Consider the following 21,726-nt stretch of genomic DNA (forward strand, 5'->3'; position numbering starts at 1 on the left):
CCTGCATACTGGCTGCCATGACTACCAAGAAAGGAAGTCACTCACAGAAAGATTCCTCAGAATTTCCAACAAGCACAGGGAAGTGAGATTATAAACCAACCACCAAATAATAAGTCACCATGAGCGTCAGCAGTACCAGGAGGCCCTAGACATGCTGTCATCTATGCCGAAGGACGAAAACAAGATGTTCTCTTTACCGGGGGAATTTTTAATACCCGCCCATAAAGCCAAGCATTCAGAAGGTGTTATAATTCAACAGGTCAGTGATGAAACAGATCATGAAGCCTTACCCTGGGATGAAAACAATCCAAGTGTTTCTGATAGTTTAGCAGACCAGGAAACCTCTGTGGATGTCATTGAAGGTGACAGTGACTCTGAAAGGGTTGAGACTTCCAGGGAACTCTGTTGTCTAAGCACATCACTGTCCCCGTCAGTTCCATTCCCCAGCATCGAAGGTGGCAGTAATCATGATAAGGAATTATCCACTCTAAAAATCATGGAAATGAGCATTGAAGACTGACCTTTGGATCTTCATTAATAAATACTCCATGTGGCCAGTAAAAAAAATAAATAAATAAAAAAATAAATAAATAAACCAACCACCAGATGTCGCTCTCAAGAGTAGGACAGCAAGCCATTAGCTCCCATTACCCACAGATTAGTGTGTTTGTTAAAGTGAAAGTTAAGTATGAGACGATGCTGTAGCTTAAGGGAGAAGTTCTAAGGACTTAAAAACAACAACAACAACAAAATCACCCAGAATCAAAATTACTACAAAACAAATACACTAAATTGCCAAAAAGGAGCACAAAGCAGAACACCACAGAGCAGTATGAATGGACATAAAATGTGCTCTACATTTGGGGGGGAAAGAGCCCTTATGGCCACGTATGAAACTGTCAAAAGATATAGAAAAGATGTTCTAAAGATGTGCACTGCATAGACTACAATAAAGTGTGTTTGCAAAAGGTAAGTCTTTTACAATTGTATATACTGAATTTATTTAGCATAAATGAGCAAATTATTTCACTTTCATTGATATCACTTGGTTAAATTGTTGTTTCATTTTGTTTTATAAACAGAGACGGTTTCTCTGTGTATAGTTTTGGCTCTCCTGGAACTCACTCTTGTAGACCAGACAAGCCTCAAACTCACATAGATCTGACTGCCTCTGCCTCCCAATTAAAGGCGTGTGCCCCCACCACCCCTCTTAGCTAATGTTTTTATGACTGTAAAATAAACCATGTAAATCACTTATATAAGCACTCCTGTCTTCCAGTGCCATACCTACCCATAGTTCATAGTAGGCTAGGGCCTACTATTTGTTTGGGAGTGGAGGACAGGGGAATAATTTTACACAGAGACCAACAAGCAGAACCAAAAGACTTAGTATTTTAAACTATCTGATTCTGAAACTATCACTAATGGGAGTATTTTTAAATTAAAAGGAACAGAGTTCACACCACAATAATATTTCAAGTTCATACTATTAAAATATGGCTCAGTGGGTAACGGTGATTTGCTGCCAAGCCTGAGTTCAATTCCCAGGCCCCATATGGTAAAAAAAAAAAAAGAAGAAGAAGCCGGGTAGTGGTGGTGCACGCCTTTAATCCCAGCACTTGGGAGGCAGGCAGAGGCAGGCAGATTTCTGAGTTTGAGGCCAGCCTGGTCTACAGAGTGAGTTCCAGGACAGCCAGGGCTATACAGAGAAACCCTATCTCGAAAAAAAAGAGAGAGAGAGAGAGAGAGAGAGAGAGAGAGAGACTCCTATAAGTTGTCCTCCAACCTCCATAATCATGCCATGGCATGAAGGTCCCCACGTGAGCATGCGTATGTACACACACATGAACATGGAGAGAGAGAGAGAGAGAGAGAGAGAGAGAGAGAGAGAGAGAGAGAGAAATATTCATACATAAGGACCCCTCTGTTAGCATGCATAGTCTTAGGGAAAAAAAAAACAGATCACGTGAGCTAGCTAGTTGGCATGGGGTGGGAGGGCAAGCCCTGTCCCTCTCTGGTCCCATGACTCTCCTCAGTGCATGGCTTCTGGTATGGATGCAGGCAGAGAAAGACTCATCCTCTCTGGGAATTTGATCATGCTCCAGGGAGTATATGAACACCACAAAATGAACATTTTTTTTCTTTTTTACCCCTTTCTTCTTTTTTTTTTTGAGTGGGGTGGTGCTTATCGGGGAGGGTAGACAGGGAAGGATTGGGAGGAATGCATGATGTGAGATTCCCAAATAATCAATAAAAATTAAAATAAAGAAAGCAGATCAAGTGACCATCCGTAGATAAACTATAGCACAATGATGTCACTCAGTTCTCTTCAGTTGCTACATAAAAAATATGCGTGGAGGGGCTGGAGAGATGGCTCAGCGGTTAAGAGCACTGACTGCACTTCCAGAGGTCCTGAGTTCAATTCCCAGCAACCACATGGTGGCTCACAACCATCTCTAATGGGATCTGACGCCTCTTCTGGTGTGTCTGAAGACAGCTGCAGTACACTCATAGAAATAAAAAAAATAAATAAATAAATAAATAAATAAATCTTTAAAAAAAAATAGGTTTTTTAAAAAAAAAAAAAATAAGCGTGGAACTATTTCTAAGACATATTAAATGAAGGTCCCAGTTCTGAAGAGACAGCATGGCATTCCACTTATATTCGTAAGGCGGACCCTGTAAGTATGGTAATAAGTGATAATAGGCACAGTGGGCTCCTTCTGACGTAGGTGGGAAAGAATAGTGAAGAGAAAGACCATGTTAACGTCTGAGTGATTTAAAGTTCACAACAAGCATACCTATATCTCTCACACAGAGCATGAACAATCTGAATACTATAGAAGGGGACACTGTTCCTTTAAGATGCAGATCTAGCACTCCAGGGGAAAGCACAGGCACGGTAAGGCCAGAGAACACTGCCACTCACTCTGTTCCTTTTCATTCTGGCAACTTAAAAAAAAAGACAAAAACACATTATTTGGAAAGAACTGCAAACTTACACACTAGTCACCAGGTTACTAGCACAAGGCATGCCTGTGTGCTACTTACCCAAATTCTATCTTTGACACTTTGCCACACTGGTTTCACAACCTGCTCTGCCTTCTCTCCCAACACCTCCTCCCCTTGCTTCCTGTCTAGCTATCCACACAGTTGATTTTTCTGAAGCACCTCCCAGTAACGTGTGACATACTTACAGGTCAGTGTGGTCTGCATACCGCAGCCTGTGTTTACCTCTTAGGCAGCCTGGTGCTCTAAGTCAGACTACACTTCATGCCAGTCCCTGTGTGTCAGCTGACCCACCTCCGCGGCACTTTTTAATCCTGCAGTACAGGCTCTGGTCTAGAGCCAGCTACTGCACTCGGCTGTCATGCCTCTCCTGCCTTCATTAATCTGGAATTTTTACACCACTATCTTCCTGTCGACTTCCTTTTCTTCTCTCCTCTTTACAGTATTCAACACTAAAGACTCCAACAGTGAGTCTTTCATCAGCACGGACTGAAAGACCCTGACTGATTCCAATGTTCTAAAATACTTAGTGTCCTTAACCATTGCGGTATTCAAACTGTCCCAAATATGGCCCAGATAACTTGTAAATTCTCACAACTTTCCCTCTTGAGAAAATTCTACTGCTTAGTGCTTGCTCGCCATAAGAATTCCAGGGTCGGTCAGGCAATGGTGGCGCACGCCTTTAATCCCGGCACTTGGGAGGCAGAGGCAGGCGGATTTCTGAGTTCCAGCCTGGTCTACAGAGTGAGTTCCAGGACACCCAGGGCTACACAGAGAAACCTTGTCTCAAAAAACAAAAACAAAAAAAAATAATAATAATTCCAGGGTCAGAATTCTTACCCTGTGACTCTGAGGTATAGATGAGTAGGTAGTACCCCACTACAGCAGGGGTTCAATATCCTTCTCAGGCCACCTGCCCCTCCAGTGGTGTTGATTGCAATCACCTAACACAACACAGCAACCTGTTTCTCCATAACACCGTGACTATTTCTGTTTGGCAATTACTAAGATGTTTAAGGTGAGGGCCAGCAAGATGGCTCAACAGATTAGGACGCTCTGCACAATACCTGTAGATTTGAGTTCAGCCAGTGGAATCCAGATGGTGAAAAGAACAGGACTCCCACGGGCTGTCCTCTGACTTCCGCGCACAATGATTTAACTAACTCATTAGTTAATTGATTAACGTAAAAGTGTGTTTGAAGACCATGTGAGCTCATGTGACTACCACACTCCTCAGACAAATGTGCCCCTAGACTCAGCACCTAGGACAGTGCCATCCTGACTTGTCTTCTCTGGGATCACATGCAACCATCAGCCACAGCAGGCTCCTGAAGCAATCTAACAACAGCCTCTGAGGACAGACAGCACCAAGCCCTGTTCCGGCTTGCCTAGGGTATTCTACCACAACAAACTGTTTGTTTATCTTCCATCAGCATCGACTCAAAGACCCTGACTGGTTTCAATGTTCTTCTATAACAGAACAATGTTCTTCTATGGTGTCCTAAACCATTATGGTACTCAAACTGTCCCAAATATGGTCCAGATAACTTCTCACAACCTTCCCTCTTGAGAAATTTCTATTGCTCGGTGCTTGCTCGCCATAAGAATTCCTGAGTCAGAATTCTTACCCTGTGACTCTGAGGTGTATCTTTATTTTCCCAATCCTGGCTCTCATATCTGACACACCAATGTACACTCTCAAGTGGACTTTAACAGTGTGCTTGGTTTGCTGCTGCCTGAATCTGACTTCCCCACTTAGCCATTAGCTAATCTCTCCACGCCTCCAAATGCCTGGGTGTGGATTAGGTTCCACCTGCTAAGATTCACCAGTGCATACTGGACATGGTGGCACACATCTGTAGTCCCAGACTCTGAAGGTGGGGACTGGGGGAAAGAGGACCCTAAGTGTCTAGACTAGCCAGGGCTAAACAATGAAAACACAAAATAAAGCAAAACAGAACATAGGTCCCTTCTGTCAGGATACACAGGCCGTCTGGAGGGATGGGGCCATCCTGCTCCCCTTTCTGGCTTTTCCTGTTATCCAGCGGAGGTGACAACAGGCTATGTCACCAGCATTATCGGGGCATTTACTCTAGCTCACTGCAGAGTTCCATGAAGGCTTAGCCCCAGTCGTGGTTTGTGTCTTAAACAGCCCCAGAGGAAGGCTCCCGTGTTGAAGGCTTGCTCCTCGAAGGCAGTGCTGCTACTACTAAAATACTAACTACTGGGCTTCGGTGAAGCCTGCAAGAGCTTGTGGAGGGAACGTGCCCTTGGAACTTGTCTGTCCTCTCTCTCCCTGGTCAGCAATAGAGCAGCAGCACTGCTCCAACACATCTTCCCACTCGCATGTCCTGTCTGGCCTGGGGCCAGCTGACCACAGATGGAAACCAAAACAAACTTCTCCTCCCTTAAGAAACAGCAAAGGAGAGCTAAGTGACAGAGCCCCGAGCACCAGGGTCTTCCCTAAGTGGACTGGGGGGTCCTGCATGAACAGGAGCCTGGATCAACCACTCCACAGCCCTTCCAAGTACCTTATTTCCTCCTTAAACTGCCTACAGCAACTGCTGTTTCCTGCAATGAAAATTAGATAGGAGACAGATAACAAAAAAGGATATAAACAAACAAGATTGTGCAGATAATACCCACAGCTAGGGAAAAACAAAGGACTCTGCAGTAAGGGCCCAGCTGATCTGAACATAGGAACCCAGCTAAGCTTCTGCCTTATACGGTTATCACTGCTATGATGAAACACCATAACCAAAAGGAAAGCTGGGGAGGAAATAGTTTATTTGGTTTACACTTCTACATTATAGTCAATCACTGAAGGAAGTCAGGACAGGAACTCGAACAGGGCAGGAACCTAGAGGCAGGAGCTGATGCAGAGGCCATGGAGGAGGGCTGCTCACCAGTTTGCTCTCCATGGTTTACCCAGCTAGAAGTGAGTCTTCAATCACTAATTATGAAAATGCCCTACAACCTTGTCTATAACTGGATCTCATGGAGACATTTCCTCAACTGAGGCTCCCTCCTCTCCGATGACTCGCTTTGTGTCTATGTTTACAGAAAACCAGCCAGCAGAGCCTTTTTGGAAATTTGACCTCTGTGGTGAGAATGGGAAGTTCAGGAATTGGTGCCTGGCTGAGTCAGCCAGACTAGGAAGCACTCACAAGAGCACTGTGGTAGCGAGTAACTTGGCTCTGAGAGGGAAAAGTGGCAGAGAAGGCAAGAGACACTGGAGGGAGGCAAAAAGCTCAACTATTCTGGTCACAAGGAGAGTGGTTTTCTTCTAATTACTATGGACAGCCACTGCAAGTCTGCACACTGAGAAGAAACACGAAATCAGTGTCTGAAAAAGATCAGCAGGGACACAGAATGGAGAGGGCAAAGAGGAGGCAAGGACACCTATAGGGTGCTCTCCCAGGGGGTGGGGCCATGGAAGACCATTGTATAAGGTCTTACTTGGGGGCCACAGTGATAGCAAAGAAGACCAAAATGGAGCTACAGACTCCACAGCCATGGCTGATGGCAAAGAAAGGGCAACTGAGAGGTGGAAAGGGAGAATGAAGGCTGAGGCCTCTGGAGACATGGTGCTATTTTAAATCCATGTGCAAAGCCCTCTGCTCGCTTCAGAAGATTCAAAAGGATGACAGTCTCCGGTGACCTCCCTTGAAAGCCAGGGCTTTGTAGTCTTCAGCACGTGGACAAGAGTTCTTTAAACAATCTTAAAATACTCACATCTAACCTACTGTAGTGTGATATACAGACAACTGGGCTTGTGTACTTTCAAATGGGAGACTTCTTAAATTTTCTCTGACTTCTTTTTGCCCAAAAAAATCTTTATGCAACACCAAATATACAGGTATACAAAATAGAAATATAAATTAAATATTAATTGATAATAAATATTTAAAACCCGTTTATAGACAACTCTTTAGCTTACCATGTATTAAGGATGAGGGGGCTGGAGAGTGACTCAGCATTAAGAACAGTTGTCGCTCTTGCAGAGGACCCCGGTTCAATACCCAGCACCCACATGGTGGCTCACAACCATCTGAAACTCCAGTTCCAAGGGATCTGATGCTCTTCTGAACTCTAAGGGCATCAGGCATTACATGATGCACAGACATACATTCAAACAGAACTCATACACTTACAAAATGAATAAAGGTGAAAGTGAATTTGCATACTCATAAGGAGTATCTGTTTATTTTTCTATAAAGAATTAAATGTTGGCTGAAGATTTGCTATGTAGGATACTAAACACCTTCAGCATGCATTTATTTATTTATTTATTTATTTATTTATTTATTTATTTCATGTAAGTACATTATAGCTGTCTTCAAACACCCCATAAGAGGACATCAGATCTCATTGTGGATAGCTGTGAGCCACCATGTGGATGCTGGGATTTGAACTCATAACCTCTGGAAGAGCAGTCAGTGCTCTTAACTGCTGAGCCATCTTACCACCCCATACCTTCAGCATTTTTCAGAGTTAAATAATTTGATTTTATAACAGTCGATGCAATGAATGCCACATAAAAACACAGCATGTTTTTTTGTGTGTGTTTAGGCCATTTCAGAAATATTTGCAAATTTTGTCCTAATTCCAACCCAAAATTCACTTAACATTTTTTTAAATGAAACTAAAGTCAGGAACTGAAAAAGCAATTCTTAAATACAAGCATCTTGGTACAGTACAACTCCAGTGCACACTAACTTCATACTCAGACTGAAGGATGACGAGGAAACAGGAAAGCCTATTTTCCATCATTCTTGAAAAGTCACGAGGAGCACCCCAACTGATATGAAACAAGGAGTGGCTGGTGACGCACAGTGTCTCTAACAGCTTCGCTGGGCCAAAGCACAATCGAATCCATCTTGTGACCATTCCATACCTACCCCAGGAGTCAGGCTGTGAGTTAGGAAACTGACCTAGTGGGCCTTTCCCTTGCTTCCCTGGCTTGAGCGTGTGTCCTGTGATAAAACACTGACTAATCCAACTCGAGAGGGAAAGGGTTAATGTTAGCTTACAGGTTATGGCCCATGACTGAGAGAAGTCAAGGCAGGAACTGAAGCAGAGACCATGGAGGAAAGGCTACTACTTCTGGCTTGCTCAGTCTGCTTTCATATACAACCCGGAACCACCTGCCCAGGGGTGGCACGGTCCACAGTGGGCTGGGCACTCCCATTTCATTTCAATCATTCATCAGGAAAATGCACCACAGATTTTCGTACAGGCCAGTCTAGTGGAGGCGGTTTCTTAACTGGCATTTCCTTTCCTCTCCCAGATGACCTAACTGGTATAACATTAACCAGCATGAGCCAGTTCTCCAAAAGGAACTTTACTACTGTTTAAGTTTAAAAACAAAACCCTTTCCTCCTCAAAGTACATCTTAAAATTACCATCAACAAGTGAATATGTGAGGCCAGCATGGTCAACGTGGCTAGCTGCAGTACTGGAAACAGGACTGCTAACACCAGCCTATCCCACTCCACAACAGACTGAAGCACCAGAGCGGCACAGCGAACAGGGCTACATAAAAAGGAGTGAGCTACCGCTGGGGAAGTCAGATCAGATTTCTACACTGTGAGGCAGGAGGGAAGGAGGCAAGTTTATGATGTGTAAATCATGGCTTGAAAAGACTAGGTGGATGATGTTAGTTTGTTCTCATGTAACCCAGGTTGCCCTTAAACTGTGTAGTAGCTGAGGATGACCTGAACTCCGTATCCTCCTGTCTCCCCTCCTGAGTGCTGAAACTGCAGACATGTCTGGTAAACGTGGGTAAGAATGAGTGTACTGAGCTAATGCTGCCGTCATGCAGGTATTAGGGTTTGAATGCAAAATGTCCCCACGGCCTCACTTTTCAGGGCTTGGCTTCCGGCTGCTGAGCATTTAGGAAGTGTTCAGATCCTATGGATCTGACCTAATCAATGGGTTGATCCTTTATGGAGTCAGACAAAAAAGACACTACTGAGAGGCAATGAAAAGTAGAAGACAGAAGAAGTACATGACTGGGGACGCTGTTGGGAGGAATCCACCATTCTAGACCCTCTCTAGAGACTGCAACAGTTTCCCATGGCCATACATGTGCTTCACTACAGGGACCCAAAGCCAAATGACAAGAGAATGACCCTCTCAGAGGGTTAACCAAGCAAACTCTTTCTCCCGTAAACTGTCTGTCTGTCTGCTGGTCAGTCTGTCTGGGTATTTTTAACATAGCAACAGAAAAGTCTGACTGACTCTAGAAAGGGAATTTCTCTCTCCCAGGTAAGAGGATACACCATGCTGTTAGGAATTGCTAAAAGCTTCAGGGAAGAAGGGCCTCAGTTCTGGCTGAACCCCAGGACACCTCCACCTCATCCTGGCTGGATCTCACAACAAATGGGTCAAAGGGACAGTCTTGCTCCTTTGAGGCAGCCAAAACTGCTAAGTAGCTGTGGGCCAGCAGGGGAAGCTGTGGGAGGGCTAGCACGTGCAGGTGTTGAACATGACTTGTTAACCTGTGTGGGAACTGCAGAGGAGACAGGTGGACTTGAGGAAGAACCACCCTTCGGCCATGAGAGCTCTTCTACAGTAACTGCCACTGATTAAGACGGTTCTCCAGAGTCCAACCACTGGAAACGTCGTCTCTACTCAAATTATCTTGAAAGACAGATCTCTAGGAAGTGATTACGAACTGGAGACTGTGGTGGTTTGAATGAGAATGGCCCCCACAGACTCATAGCTGAGTGCCTGGTCCCCAGTTACTGGAAACATTTGGAAAGGATTAGGAGACAACCTTGTTGGAGGAGATGTGTCGCTGGTGGTGAGCTTTGAGGTTTCAAAAGCCTATGCCAGGCCCAGTAATCCTCCCTCCACCTACAGCCTACAGATTAACCCTGCAAACCATTAAGCAAGCTCCCAGTTAAATGCTTCCTTTTAAAGGTTGCTCCGCTCATGGTGTCTCTTCACAGCAATGGAACACTAAGACAAGAACAAAACCCTCATGAATGGGTTAATGTCAATGACTATTGTGGGAGAGGGTTACTTACTGGCAGTATTGGGTTAGTAATTGTAAGAGTGGGTTATTAGTCTGAAGATGTGGCTTAGATGGTAGAGTGCTTGCCTTGCATACATGAGGCCCTGAGTTCAATATCCTGCATTGCTTAAAAAATAAAATGAGAAAATTGGGTTACTGATTCAAGTGAGTTCGCTCTTTCTCTCCCTACATGATGCCATGGACCATGTTAAGACACAGCAGGAAGGTCCTCACCAGATGTGGCAGCTCAATCTTCAATCTCAGACTCTAGAACTGTAAGAAGTGAATCTCTGCATTCCAGAGGTTACCATCTCAATTAACAGTGGGAAACAGTAACCATACGTAAACATCCTACATCCTAGTCCCTCCCAAGCTTGCTGCATGAACACCCTGTAAGAACACAGACATCCACCAATGGAAAGTGGGCCTACACAACACAAGGCCAGAATAACCAGAGGTTACACCACCATCAATCTGTCAGCGTCAGTGGGAGAATGGATGCCACTTCCCCTGTGGACAAATGCTAACACTGTTCCATGGCAGACAAGCTAGAACAGATGGCCCTTTGAGTTCATTTTTCTCCCTTAGAAAAGCTTAAGGACTATAAATCCACACCATTTACCCAGCTGGAGTTCTGGGAATTAACCTAATAGGAAACTGCATTGTCCTAAGGGACTCCCCCAGTGGAGGACTGCCATGCAGGGTCTGAGAGAACAATGCCTAAGAGCCGCTCTTGATGACAGTGCCAGGAGCCAGCATTTGAGCTAGCACTGACACCCAACGCTAGAGCTCTGCTTAGACTGTACACCTTCAGAGCAGTCTTACTAGGCAGGAGGAACTGTTTTTCCTTAAGAGGAAGACACAGAGAGATTAAGTAATTTACAAGAGATTAAGAGATTAAGTGACTTACAAGAAGCAGGAATTCAAACCCACTTCCACCTGCCTCCAGTTTTGCACACACCACTTCAGAGGATGTGGCAAACAGACTAGTTTTAACTAGGTTCTGATATCTAACTAATAGGGAAGGAAGGAAGCAAATAATTCATAAACTCCACAACATATATGAATAAACTATATCCCTAGAAATCACCCAGTACAAGGGCCAGCAAAGGACCTATGAGTCCTTAAGTACGACCATGTGACCTGTGTCCCTGCTACTCAAGTGTCGTTGCAAAAGTACCCACAGACAGTATCTAGACAAACAGCCATGGTTTATTTCCATAAAACTCTACTTACAAAACAGACAAGACAGGGGTGGGTAACATCTGTGTTGGGCCTCCCATGGGAGTTCTCGAGGGTTCCTGACCTATTATTTCAAAAGGCACTGAATATAGAGTGAATCTTCTTGGCCTCCAACCACTCTGTGACTTTTCATCAACCACTTCCTTTAGCTTTCTAAGGTGCACAGGGACGCACTCTGCTGCCCAGGCTAAACTAGCCTGGGGTTCCTGGGCACAAGGGATTCTCCTACCTCAGCCTTCAAAGTAGCTGGCACTACGGTTATATTCTACAGTGTGAGCAAAAGCTCTTTTTGACACTGGGGACCTTCTCCACCCTCCTGTACTGTCCTTCGGGTTTTTGTTTTGAAAACAGGAAGCAACAGCGACGGCCTTTACTTTCATTTTCCCAGTCCCCAATCCCATTTCCTAGGAACAGTCAGGAACCTGGGACTACAACCTGGGGGTAGTGAGCAAGGACTCAGGCAGGGTCAGACACGTCTGAGGAAGTGCACAGGCTGTTTCGTCACCTGATTCTTAGTCTCTGGGACAGAGCCAGACTGAGTCTCTGTTGCACTGGCAGCAGGGACAGCCAAGGTTTCTCCTTTCCTACCACTGACTCGGGCCACTGAGCACCCAGGAAACTACCCTCAGGTTCTCACACGGTAAGCAAAATGAGGCTGACTAGGAAGGAAGGAGTCCTGGAGGAAGACAGTGAGGCCTGATTTCAAAGCCCTGCCCAGAATCCCACTGATCACTCAGTGCAGACCAGTCCACCAGGTGCTCACTGACTGAGCCCTGCTGGCTTCTGTGTGAGTGAGTAGTGCTGGCTTCCGAGGGCAGCAGCTGGGCTCTGGGCCTGGCCTCCCTTGTGTCAGGCCTTGGGTACGTTACTGAAGTACTGAGTACTGAGTACATTCCGACATTGCATTCACTGGGATAAAGCACTTGACTGCTCAGAGCACTCTCTCCTTCCACTTCTTCGGTGCCGTCAGCACTGCTCACTGTCTCTGGATTTTATAAAGACTCTTCAGTTAATGTCTTGGTACAAGGAAGCCCAGTGTGTAGTAACGCTGTAGAAGCCTAACAGTATCTACCAGAGCCATACAGAAAAAAACCCTGTCTCAAAAAAACTAAAAAGCCCCATATACTCTGTCCCTAAAAAAGGTAAAAATCCTCAGATACAGAAAGATTCACATATCTCCCCACTAGGAGAAGGGGGAAACAAACAAACAAACAACAACAAAAACAAAACAAAACAAAAACCTCAGCTAAGCTGGTTCAAGGCAAAACCTGGCCAGTCTCAGCCAGCTCTCCAGTGCTCTCTGCCACAGACAGACAGACAGACAGACAGACACACACACACACACACACACACCAACTACGGCTTCACTTCCACCATGCCTTTCCTCGGGCTCTCAGCTCCCACACTGGCTACTAAAATTCCCCCTCTGAACCTCTAAAGAAGCCCTACTGGAAAGAATTTACAGACACAGCATGCATTTCAAACTGCTTGCTACCCATGAAGAACCAACCCCCAGCCCCACCCCCAAAGTAACCAAGGCCCAAAGAATTAAGGAGCAAGCTCTAAGTCATTGCCCTTCACAAGGTCTCAGTCTGGAATCCAAGCCTTGACCTCGCTGTCCTCTGGGGCAGGACACACCTTCAAAACCACACCCTGCTGACCAGCCGTACTGAACTCCCTTCACACCAAACCCGGCTAACCTTTATCCATCCTGTAAATGAACACTTCACCCTTCTCCCAGTGAGATACCCTCTTCTGTGGCCCCAGTGCCAGCTGGCATCTGGTCACACCCAGTCCCACCCTCCAGAGCCCCACTCCGAGAGGAGGAGTTTCCCATCCCTAGCACTTCCCACCCAAGACAGACTGCACCACTTATTAGTTACCCTAAGATCCAACATAGACAGTGTATCATTTACCAAGAATAATTTAAATATGTAGGCCCTATGCAAGTGCCAGTATAATAGGATCAAGGCCAAGGTACTTGTCCTGCAAAAAAAAGCATCGGCTACACACACACACACACACACACACCATGCATGCATACATGGGGTCTTTGGGTATTTACGTAGAGTTTAAGGATTCATGAGAGCACTATGAACTCCCAAGAATCCCACACCTCAAGACCCTTCAGAGAACTGTGATGATGACTTCACCAACATGGCTGTCTGGCTGCTGTGGTACAGAGATCTGGCAGGATGAGGGAGCCCAGACTCACTGGGCCCAGGGATGGAAAAGGAGTTCTGACAGAGCTGCTAACAACAAGGGGCTTTCTCCTCCTGTCTTCCTCCCTGCCTGAACCTCACAAGTGTGACCGTGAATGTGAAGGGATTCCAGGAGACTCCACTCAAGACGCACGACTGGACCGGAGAGGAGCAGGTTGGGGGAACTAATTGTCCATAGACGGCAAGACAGAAACCAAGAGTCTCTTGGGATTCACAGTATCAGATTCTTGCTGTAGACAATTAGCAAAAGGCCAAGGCAGAAAACCAAAAAGGCAGAAACCACCTGAAGAGATGACACCTACCCGTGTAAGCAGTGGAAGAGGGAAGGGAGGTACCCAGGTCTGTGGAGGGGTGGGGAACACCAAGGAAAGTTCTGCTGAGAAAGATGCGCTCCAAGGCTATCTACGATTCCAAAAGACATCCTACACCCAGCATCTCAGCAGTGGGGTGGGGGGGTGGGAGGGGGGTGGCTTGTTAACCTGAGCTGGACTGATAGCAACCGGTGCTGTTTCCTTCCACTCGCCTGCATTACAGTTTACAGAAGACTTGCCTATCCTAAGTCCAGAATCCCCCAATACAGAAACTCTTCCTGAGCCACAGGGTTTATCCTGCTTGCTTGCTTCCCTGTATAAGCACCCATCTGATAGGAATGGGAATGAGCCTTTCTTCTCCTGCTCAGAAGCATGCCCTCATCTCCGCCCAACCTGAGCTTAAACAGGAACCTGAATTACCAATGTACGGCTGCTCCTCCTCCCACACCTCTGCCCCAAGCCAAGCCCTCCTCCTTGCTCTCCCCATAGGCCCTGCAATTCAGTCTCAGTCCCTCCAACACCACACCCCTGTTCTACTTCAGGCCTCATCCCAACCCACAGGAGCTGGTGAAGCAGCCTCCTGCCTCCAATCCCACAATCTGAAAATGACAGAAAAGTAAGGAGACCTGGGAAAGAAATGGAGGCTTCGCTTTGAAGCATGGTTGAATCAAAGCCTGTCACTGCTTGAGAACCAAGAACTCTAGACGATTACCATTTGCTTCAGGCCTTTCTCCTTCCACAACTGTACACTTGCAATTTTCTAAAACTCTAACCAGCAACTATAATAAAAAGGGGTGTGGGTCTGGGGTGGTGGCACGTGCCTTTAATCCCAGCACTCAGGAGACAGTCTCAGGTGTTCCAGGACAGCCAGGTCTACACACAGAGAAACCATGTCTCAACAAAACAAAATTAAGCGATTAAGTCCAATTTAATCAAAAAATAAAAAGAAGTGTGTAGCCAGGCATAGCAGTACATTCCTTTAATTCCAGAACTTAGAAGGCAGACAGACAGGTGGATTTCTTTCTTTAAAGATTGATTGATTGACTGGTTGGTTGATTGATTGGTTGATATGAGTATACTGCAGCTGTGTTCAGACACACCACAAGAAGGCATCAGATCCCATTACAGATGGTTGTGAGCCACCATGTGGTTGCTGGGAATTGAACTCAGGACCTCAGTGCTCTTAACTACTGAGCCATCTCTCCAGCCAGACAGGTGGATTTCTATGAGTTGGGGACCAACCTGGTCTACATAACAAGTTCCAAGCTATATAAGCTTACTATATAAGACTATGGCTCATAAAAAAAAAAATAGGAATATGAAAGAGAGGAGGGGGTACAGAAGGGAAGGGAAGGGAAACAGATGGGGAGGGGAGAAGAAAGGAGAGGAGAGAGGAGAAAAGAGAGAAGAGAGAAAAAAAGAAAAGAAAAAATTGTCAACCCCCATGTGACCCCAGTAACTCCTAGGTCTACCTTATCAGATTACAGTTCTATCCAAGGCATTTCCAGAGATAGCCCAGTGTCATTCATGAAGCCAGGAGGGGCTTCTTCGCAACCTCTCGAAAAGTAGCTGGAGCAGCTTTTTCTTAATCCCCACACTAAGTCTAGGTTGAAACCCTTTTACTCTGCTGCGACTCCTCTCTGAGAGGCCGTTCCCATGGTCTCCTTCCCGAGCATCCTTCTACTGTAGATAAACCCCATCTCTGTTTCACACAGGCTCACCTTGAAACTCTTTTCTATGTCAAAGCCAAGATTCCTGAGTTTGCCTGAGTTAATATCCCTAAAAGATTAAGGGACCCCTGGAGCTGCTGCAGGGGAGTGTGGTGCAGCTAACAAACACCTGCATTATTTATAAGATGGAATCCAGGCTCCTTAGTATGATGGCACTGCAGGCCTCCTGGGATCTGAGCCTGCCTTTGCTGCATCAGCCCCCAAGATGCTCCCTCTAATCCAGTCCACACCAACTTCCACCCAAGCTGGATCCTGGTTCACCCCAATATACCTCTTCTTGAACCCTAATCTAGTCCCTAAACTAGGGCAGCCAGCATTCCCTGTTCCCTCTACTGAATGCACCTCAGTCTTACTCTGAAGCCTACATTATAGAATTCTACCTGAATCCCAGGTAGAATCCCACCCTGACCCACAGGTGGACTGGTTACTTGGGTAACTAACCATCATTTACTAAGCCGTGTGCTCTTCTAGGACATTACCTACCTCGCCTTCAATGATCTCAGTGTTATTCTAAAACAATTGTGCCAATCAGTTTTACTAAAACATCATCAGCTGATCACAGAGTCACAGGCCTGTCATCCCAGTACTGGGAAGGCAGAGGCAGTATTATGTGGGAGTTTGAGGCCGGCCTAGTCTATAAGGTTAAGTTCCTAGCCAGCCACAATACATAGCAAGACTCCATCATTAAAAAACAACATATGGAACAGGCCATGAAAACCATCCATAAGCCATTTCTTCACATGTTTCAGCATTTCTTAAGGTTTTTTCCTTCATTATCAATTCCTTAAGTGGCTTTTTTAGATGCTTCCCCATTTGTACCTGGCCATAAAATTTTAATAACATGTTATATATGTATTGTGTAAGAGAATATATATGGCTTAATTTTCTTACTCAATAATGCTTTCAGAATAACTAAATAAAGCTGTATTAAATCCAAAATTTAAAGCTATTAATAACCTAACAACTGTATTTACTGAATAACTTTTTTTTTCTTTTTTTTGGTTTTTCGAGACAGGGTTTCTCTGTATAGCCCTGGCTGTCCTGGAACTCACTCTGTAGACCAGGCTGGCCTCAAACTCAGAAATCTGCCTGCCTCTGCCTACCAAGTGCTGGGATTAAAGGCCTGCGCCACCACTGCCCGGCACTGAATAACTTTTAATTTGAAATGCAATTCATATGTGTGTATAGACAAATTGTTCATTTCTATTAAATCATCAATGTAAATAAAAATAAGTTAAAAAGAAAAAATGCAACCATATTTCTCTTCACAGAATCTAAAAAGTCATTTTAAATAAATTTATTTTTATTTTATGAACATTGATTGGTGTTTTGCCTGCATGTATACCTGTATGAGGGTGTTGGCTCCCCTGAAACTGAAGTTACAGACAGTTGTGAGCTGCCATATGGGTGCTAAGAATTGAACCTGGGTCCTTTGGAAGAGCAGCCAGTGCTCTTAACCACTGAGTCATCTTTCCAGTTCCCCTTTAAAAATCTATTTCAAAAACAAAATCCACCCAAGGGATACTTACTGTAAGTTTCCCCACCACTCTCATTTCTGTGAGTACTTAGGATGAAAAAGTATTCCCACAGTATTAGTCATGACCTCAAAAATGATCTACCTCCCCACCTGCCCTCCCAGCCCACTCACCCTCTTACCCTCCCTCCCTCCCACCCCACCCCCCAAAAAAACCCTCAACACTAGAACATTTAGATAATCCTAGCCCTAACTCCTCAGGACCAGGAAACTAAATAAGCCCTGGGGGCTGAGTGTCTTATCAGTCAAGGTCACCAGTCATGGATAAGTTTTGCAATGATGGATCGCCCAATCAGCACCAGCTTGGCACCTAAGATGATCGATCAGATGTTTGCCATTTTAACGACTGAATGTCCAGCCGTAAATTAATCCCACACACATACACATAAGTGAGGCAACAAGATTAGGGCTTTCTAGTCTACAATGTTTTCTCTCTCTCCTTTTAACTTTATGTATATGAGTATACCATTGCTCTCTTCAGACACGCCAGAAGAAGGCATCAGACCCCATTACAGATGGTTGTGAGTCACCATGTGGTTGCTGGGAATTTAACTCAGGACCTCTGGAAGAATAGTGCTCTTAACTGCTGAGCCATCTCTCCAGCCCACTTTGTCCCTTTTTACTTCCCAAAAGCATCAAATAATGGTCAGGAAGAAAGCAAAGTGCTCTCGAGGGTATGAAACCCTTGGATAAGCAAGCTGCCTCCTGTCTCCACACTCCTGGTGAACCTGACAGTCTTCCACACTCAGGGCGGAGTTCTTATGTTTGTTTTGGTTTGTTCTTGTTTTGGGTTTTTTCTTCCTCCCTTAACACCTCCCCACCCACCAACCCTCCAGACAGGGTTTCTCAGTATAACAGAGCCCTGGCTGTCCTGGAACAGGATCCATACACCAGGCTGGCCTTGAACTCAAAGAGATTCCTCTGTCTGTCTCTTAGGTGCTCTAAAGAACCTTGTGCCACCACTGCCCAGAGGGGTATAGTTCTTTAATCCACTTACAATTAGGGATTTTTCACAAGTTCTTCAAGAATACTACCTACAACACCCTAATGCACACCTGCTCATCCACCCTAAGTGGGTCCAACAAATGGCTTCTCTCCCTGGCCTGTCTCAGAGTCTAGAGATCCAAAACCATACCTTCTCTAAGAGAAGCCAAATTTAAGCACAGAGTACTAAAGCACTCAGTAGAGGCTGGATAAACTTATGCCCACATACCTGTCCACCATGAGGGTAAAAAGTAGATTTGGCATGAACAAAGAATTTCTTTGTGCCCTGTCCATCACCTAAGATTAACGCCTAGCATGAAATGGGAGCTTATAGTCAATCAGGGATAAGGCAAAAACTGAGGCCTTGATGAAGCCATATCTTTTCTGCAGTCACGAATTCACTTAACAAGCATGTATTCAAGTCTTTGTGCCAGGCTGTCTGCTGCTCTGACACCTCACCTCCACATGAGCTCTTGAGTTTGTTTTATTGGCAGTTGACACAGAGTGACCTTTGTCTCAATATGCCAAGACAATCCCATTTGCCATCTACTGTTATGGATTGCATTTCTCCAACAGCAAGCAAGAGTCAGAAATACCACTCTACAGTTATGAGCTGTTCTGGGTCTTGATTTTTTTATTAGGGAAGAGAAAAAAAAATACATGCTAGTGGATTTTTCTATGTGCCTAGAACTCACCACATAGTCCTGGGTAGCCTTGAATTTGTAATTCTCCTGCCTCAGCCATCTGAGTGCTGAGATTACAGACCTTTATCACCAGGCTCAGGATTGTTCCTTCATTTTCAATACAAATAAATTAAATGGTTAGGGACAGGGAAGCAGCTGGAGACAAGCCTGGGATAAGCAACTGAGACTGTACTATAGACTCTATCATGCCAAGACGACGGCTATTTAATGTATACACAAGAAGGAACATTAGAAACTCTTGAGGAAGTGATAGATGGTCAAAGTACTGTAGCAGTACTCTGGGTTACAGAAAAGATCTCGGAATGTAAATTAAAAGGAGTAAGCAACAGGTCATGCCAAAAAACTGCCTAAAGCTATAAATAAAAGTTGTCACAGAAGAAAATAGTAACAAAATGCTATCTCATTGTTTGCCTTGTGTGTAGTTAAGTTAGAAGGTCCAGCAACAACACATCCATGCCCCCTGGGCAAGCGCTAGTTCCCTGGTGTGTGGTCTTGGGCCCACACTGCAAGGCAGGTCCTCAGTGTCATTAGTCCTCTTTCCTTCACTCAGGAAGCTTTGGTTCGCCTTCTTAACTGTCAGTAGCATAAAGATCGATCCTTCGGTTTTTGGTCGGTTCTTAAGGTCAACATTTAAAGCACAGTACTTATTCGTTACCAGGATCTTCTGGCAGTAAAGACAGAATCCTAACTCATTAGCCTCCTCCACATCATCCATTTATTGCATCATTTGAAACTAAAGCTTTCTCAGGCCGCGACTTGTAAAATTCAAGTCAGGTAAAATGGCAGCAGAGGCGGCAGGAGCCTGACCCTCAACTTGAGAGCAGAGCGCGCGCTCCCAGCAGCTGAAGGAAGCGCTGGAATCAACAGGTCGGGCGCCCCCGCCCGGGAGCGTTCAGACCCCGGCGCCGCGCGAGGACCCGGCAGGTCACTTCGGTAAGCCTAGATAGGCGAGGCCGCCGGCGATTCTGAGCAAGGGACGTTTCCCGACGGCCGGGCTCAGGCTCCGGCCCACGGCCCCGGGGTGACTAGGCAGCCCTACCCCACCCGCCTGGCGGACACCCCGCGGAACTTCCACAGAAAGCGACAGTCGGGTCCAGAACGGCTCCGCAAAAGCCCATAGGGTCCAAGGAGGCTCAGGCTGGCTCCGGGCTGCTCTGCCTAGCCCCGTGGGACGCTCCTCGGCGTGAAGGACAGCCCTGCCCACCCTCGGTGCCAGCCCGGACCCCGCGGGGCTCCGCATCCCTCCCACGCCCGCCGGCGCCCAGACCAGCCCGTTCTGCCTGTCCTCGCACCTCATCCGCGTCCAATTCCACTCGGCTGCCTACGAGCGCCATGTTCCCCTCCGCGGCCGCCGCACAACCACAGGGAACTCAGAACCGACTCTTTTCTGGGCTCTGGGTTCAGCCCAGCGCGGTTGGAGGAGGAGGAACCAGGCGGCCCGGAGCGACGGGACCGAGCAGTCCCCGCCCCCGGCGCCGCGGTATCCACTGCGCACCCAGTACCCAAGCGGATGCCAGGCTAATGCCCCGCCCCCTCACGGATAGCCCCGCCCCGGCACGCGGCCCCCTTAGAGAGCAGCCAACCAGGTTCCGTGGGGAGGAGTCACCCACAGAGTCAGCGGGTGCTCGGGAAAAGGACCTCTGGGGTACCGGCCTCCACAGGGGATTGGCAGGAGCCTGGTTCCCAGACTGGAGCGCACAGAATTGACAACTCAAGGTCGTGGCTGCGCTCCCTCTGTGGCTAGTGGTCCACATGGTCCTTGGTCTGGAACCAGAGCGTTTACTTCGCCCAGAGGACAGAGCATCTGACAGATGCAACTAGAGGACAGCCATGGGTCACTGGTCACCTAGAGGCATCTGACACATCACATGCCCAAGTCGCTGTGTCAAGAACATCCTCTCCAAGAGATACGAGTTCTGTTTTGCCTCTGTGTTTGGGAAGTAACGGCTTCGGTGTAACTCAGAGCCCTGTACATCTCCCAATACGGCAGGAGTTATTCTTGCCTTTTGTAAATACAAATAGATGTAATTTGTGCTTGAATTATCCATGAAGATAGGGATGCTGTCTTTTTCTATGCTGTATCCCTAGGGCCTAGAACGGTGCTTCCTGTGCCTTTCCTAGCATCTGTTGACTGTGTTTAGAAATTGATGCCTGTTACTGACTTACAAAATAATAGAGTAATCCAACTGGAAAAAAAGTTAAAACTATATACCTTAGAGTTGAGAGTCAGTTTTATTTTAAATTCCCCTCAGGGTGTAATTTGGTGACAAGTGTTACAAAATACCCCACTCATCTAGAGCACCCCAAAAATTTCCTGTTCTGTGATGTCCCCAGACACCAAACTTCTATCTCTGCTATCACTACTTCCCACCCCTCCTTGTTGTATGTGGTCATTTCCATGCTCAGTATCTGATTCATGAAATACTGCTCGTCTGTCTGTAAACATAAAAACAGGAAACTAATTTTAATTGAGAACTAATCATGTACTAGGATTATGCCGGGACCCTTGTATGTTTTGTCTCACTCGTTCTCATAAGAACTGTAAGAAGAGGGACACTGTTCAGTAAACTGAAACTCAAGAGTTCAAGTCACTTTCCTAGGGCCCGGCTGCTAAGTAAAACAGCGAAGATGCCAGAATCAGAAACTCAGCAGACTGGCGGCAACACCAGGCTGTCATTGGGTCTCTCTGTGACTACAGCCAACCCTTTTTTTTCTCCCTGTGGATTTCAGTAGACTAGCTGAGAGAAGAAGGCCTATTAACACACATTTCCCATGAGTCACCATGGCATCCTTGATACCAGCTTCATGATGTTATTGTCTCCAAGTGTCTTTGGCACAGCAGCAGTAAAGACCAGTTAAGGGAAGACTCCTCTTGGTCAAGAGAATACAACATCTGATTTGGTTGGAGAATTGACATTTCTGTGAGGTATGGCAATCATCTGGCTAAGACACCACCCCTTAAAAGGCAG

General features: G+C 46.0%; 1 protein-coding gene across 1 annotated transcript in view; it reads right to left on the reverse strand.

Annotated features, from left to right (window-relative positions):
* Ttc39b (tetratricopeptide repeat domain 39B) overlaps positions 1 to 20,225 on the reverse strand; it is a 94,643-nt gene extending 74,418 nt beyond the window's left edge. The window contains exon 1 of the mRNA XM_028753621.1: positions 20,050 to 20,225. Coding sequence (XP_028609454.1) covers positions 20,050 to 20,091 — 42 coding nt within the window. The 5' untranslated portion in view covers positions 20,092 to 20,225. The remainder of the gene's footprint in view (positions 1 to 20,049) is intronic.
* Positions 20,226 to 21,726: the final 1,501 nt, after the last annotated feature.

The sequence above is a fragment of the Grammomys surdaster genome, unplaced genomic scaffold (assembly GCF_004785775.1).
Source record: "Grammomys surdaster isolate TR1022 unplaced genomic scaffold, NIH_TR_1.0 125951, whole genome shotgun sequence".
Lineage (NCBI taxonomy): Eukaryota > Metazoa > Chordata > Mammalia > Rodentia > Muridae > Grammomys > Grammomys surdaster.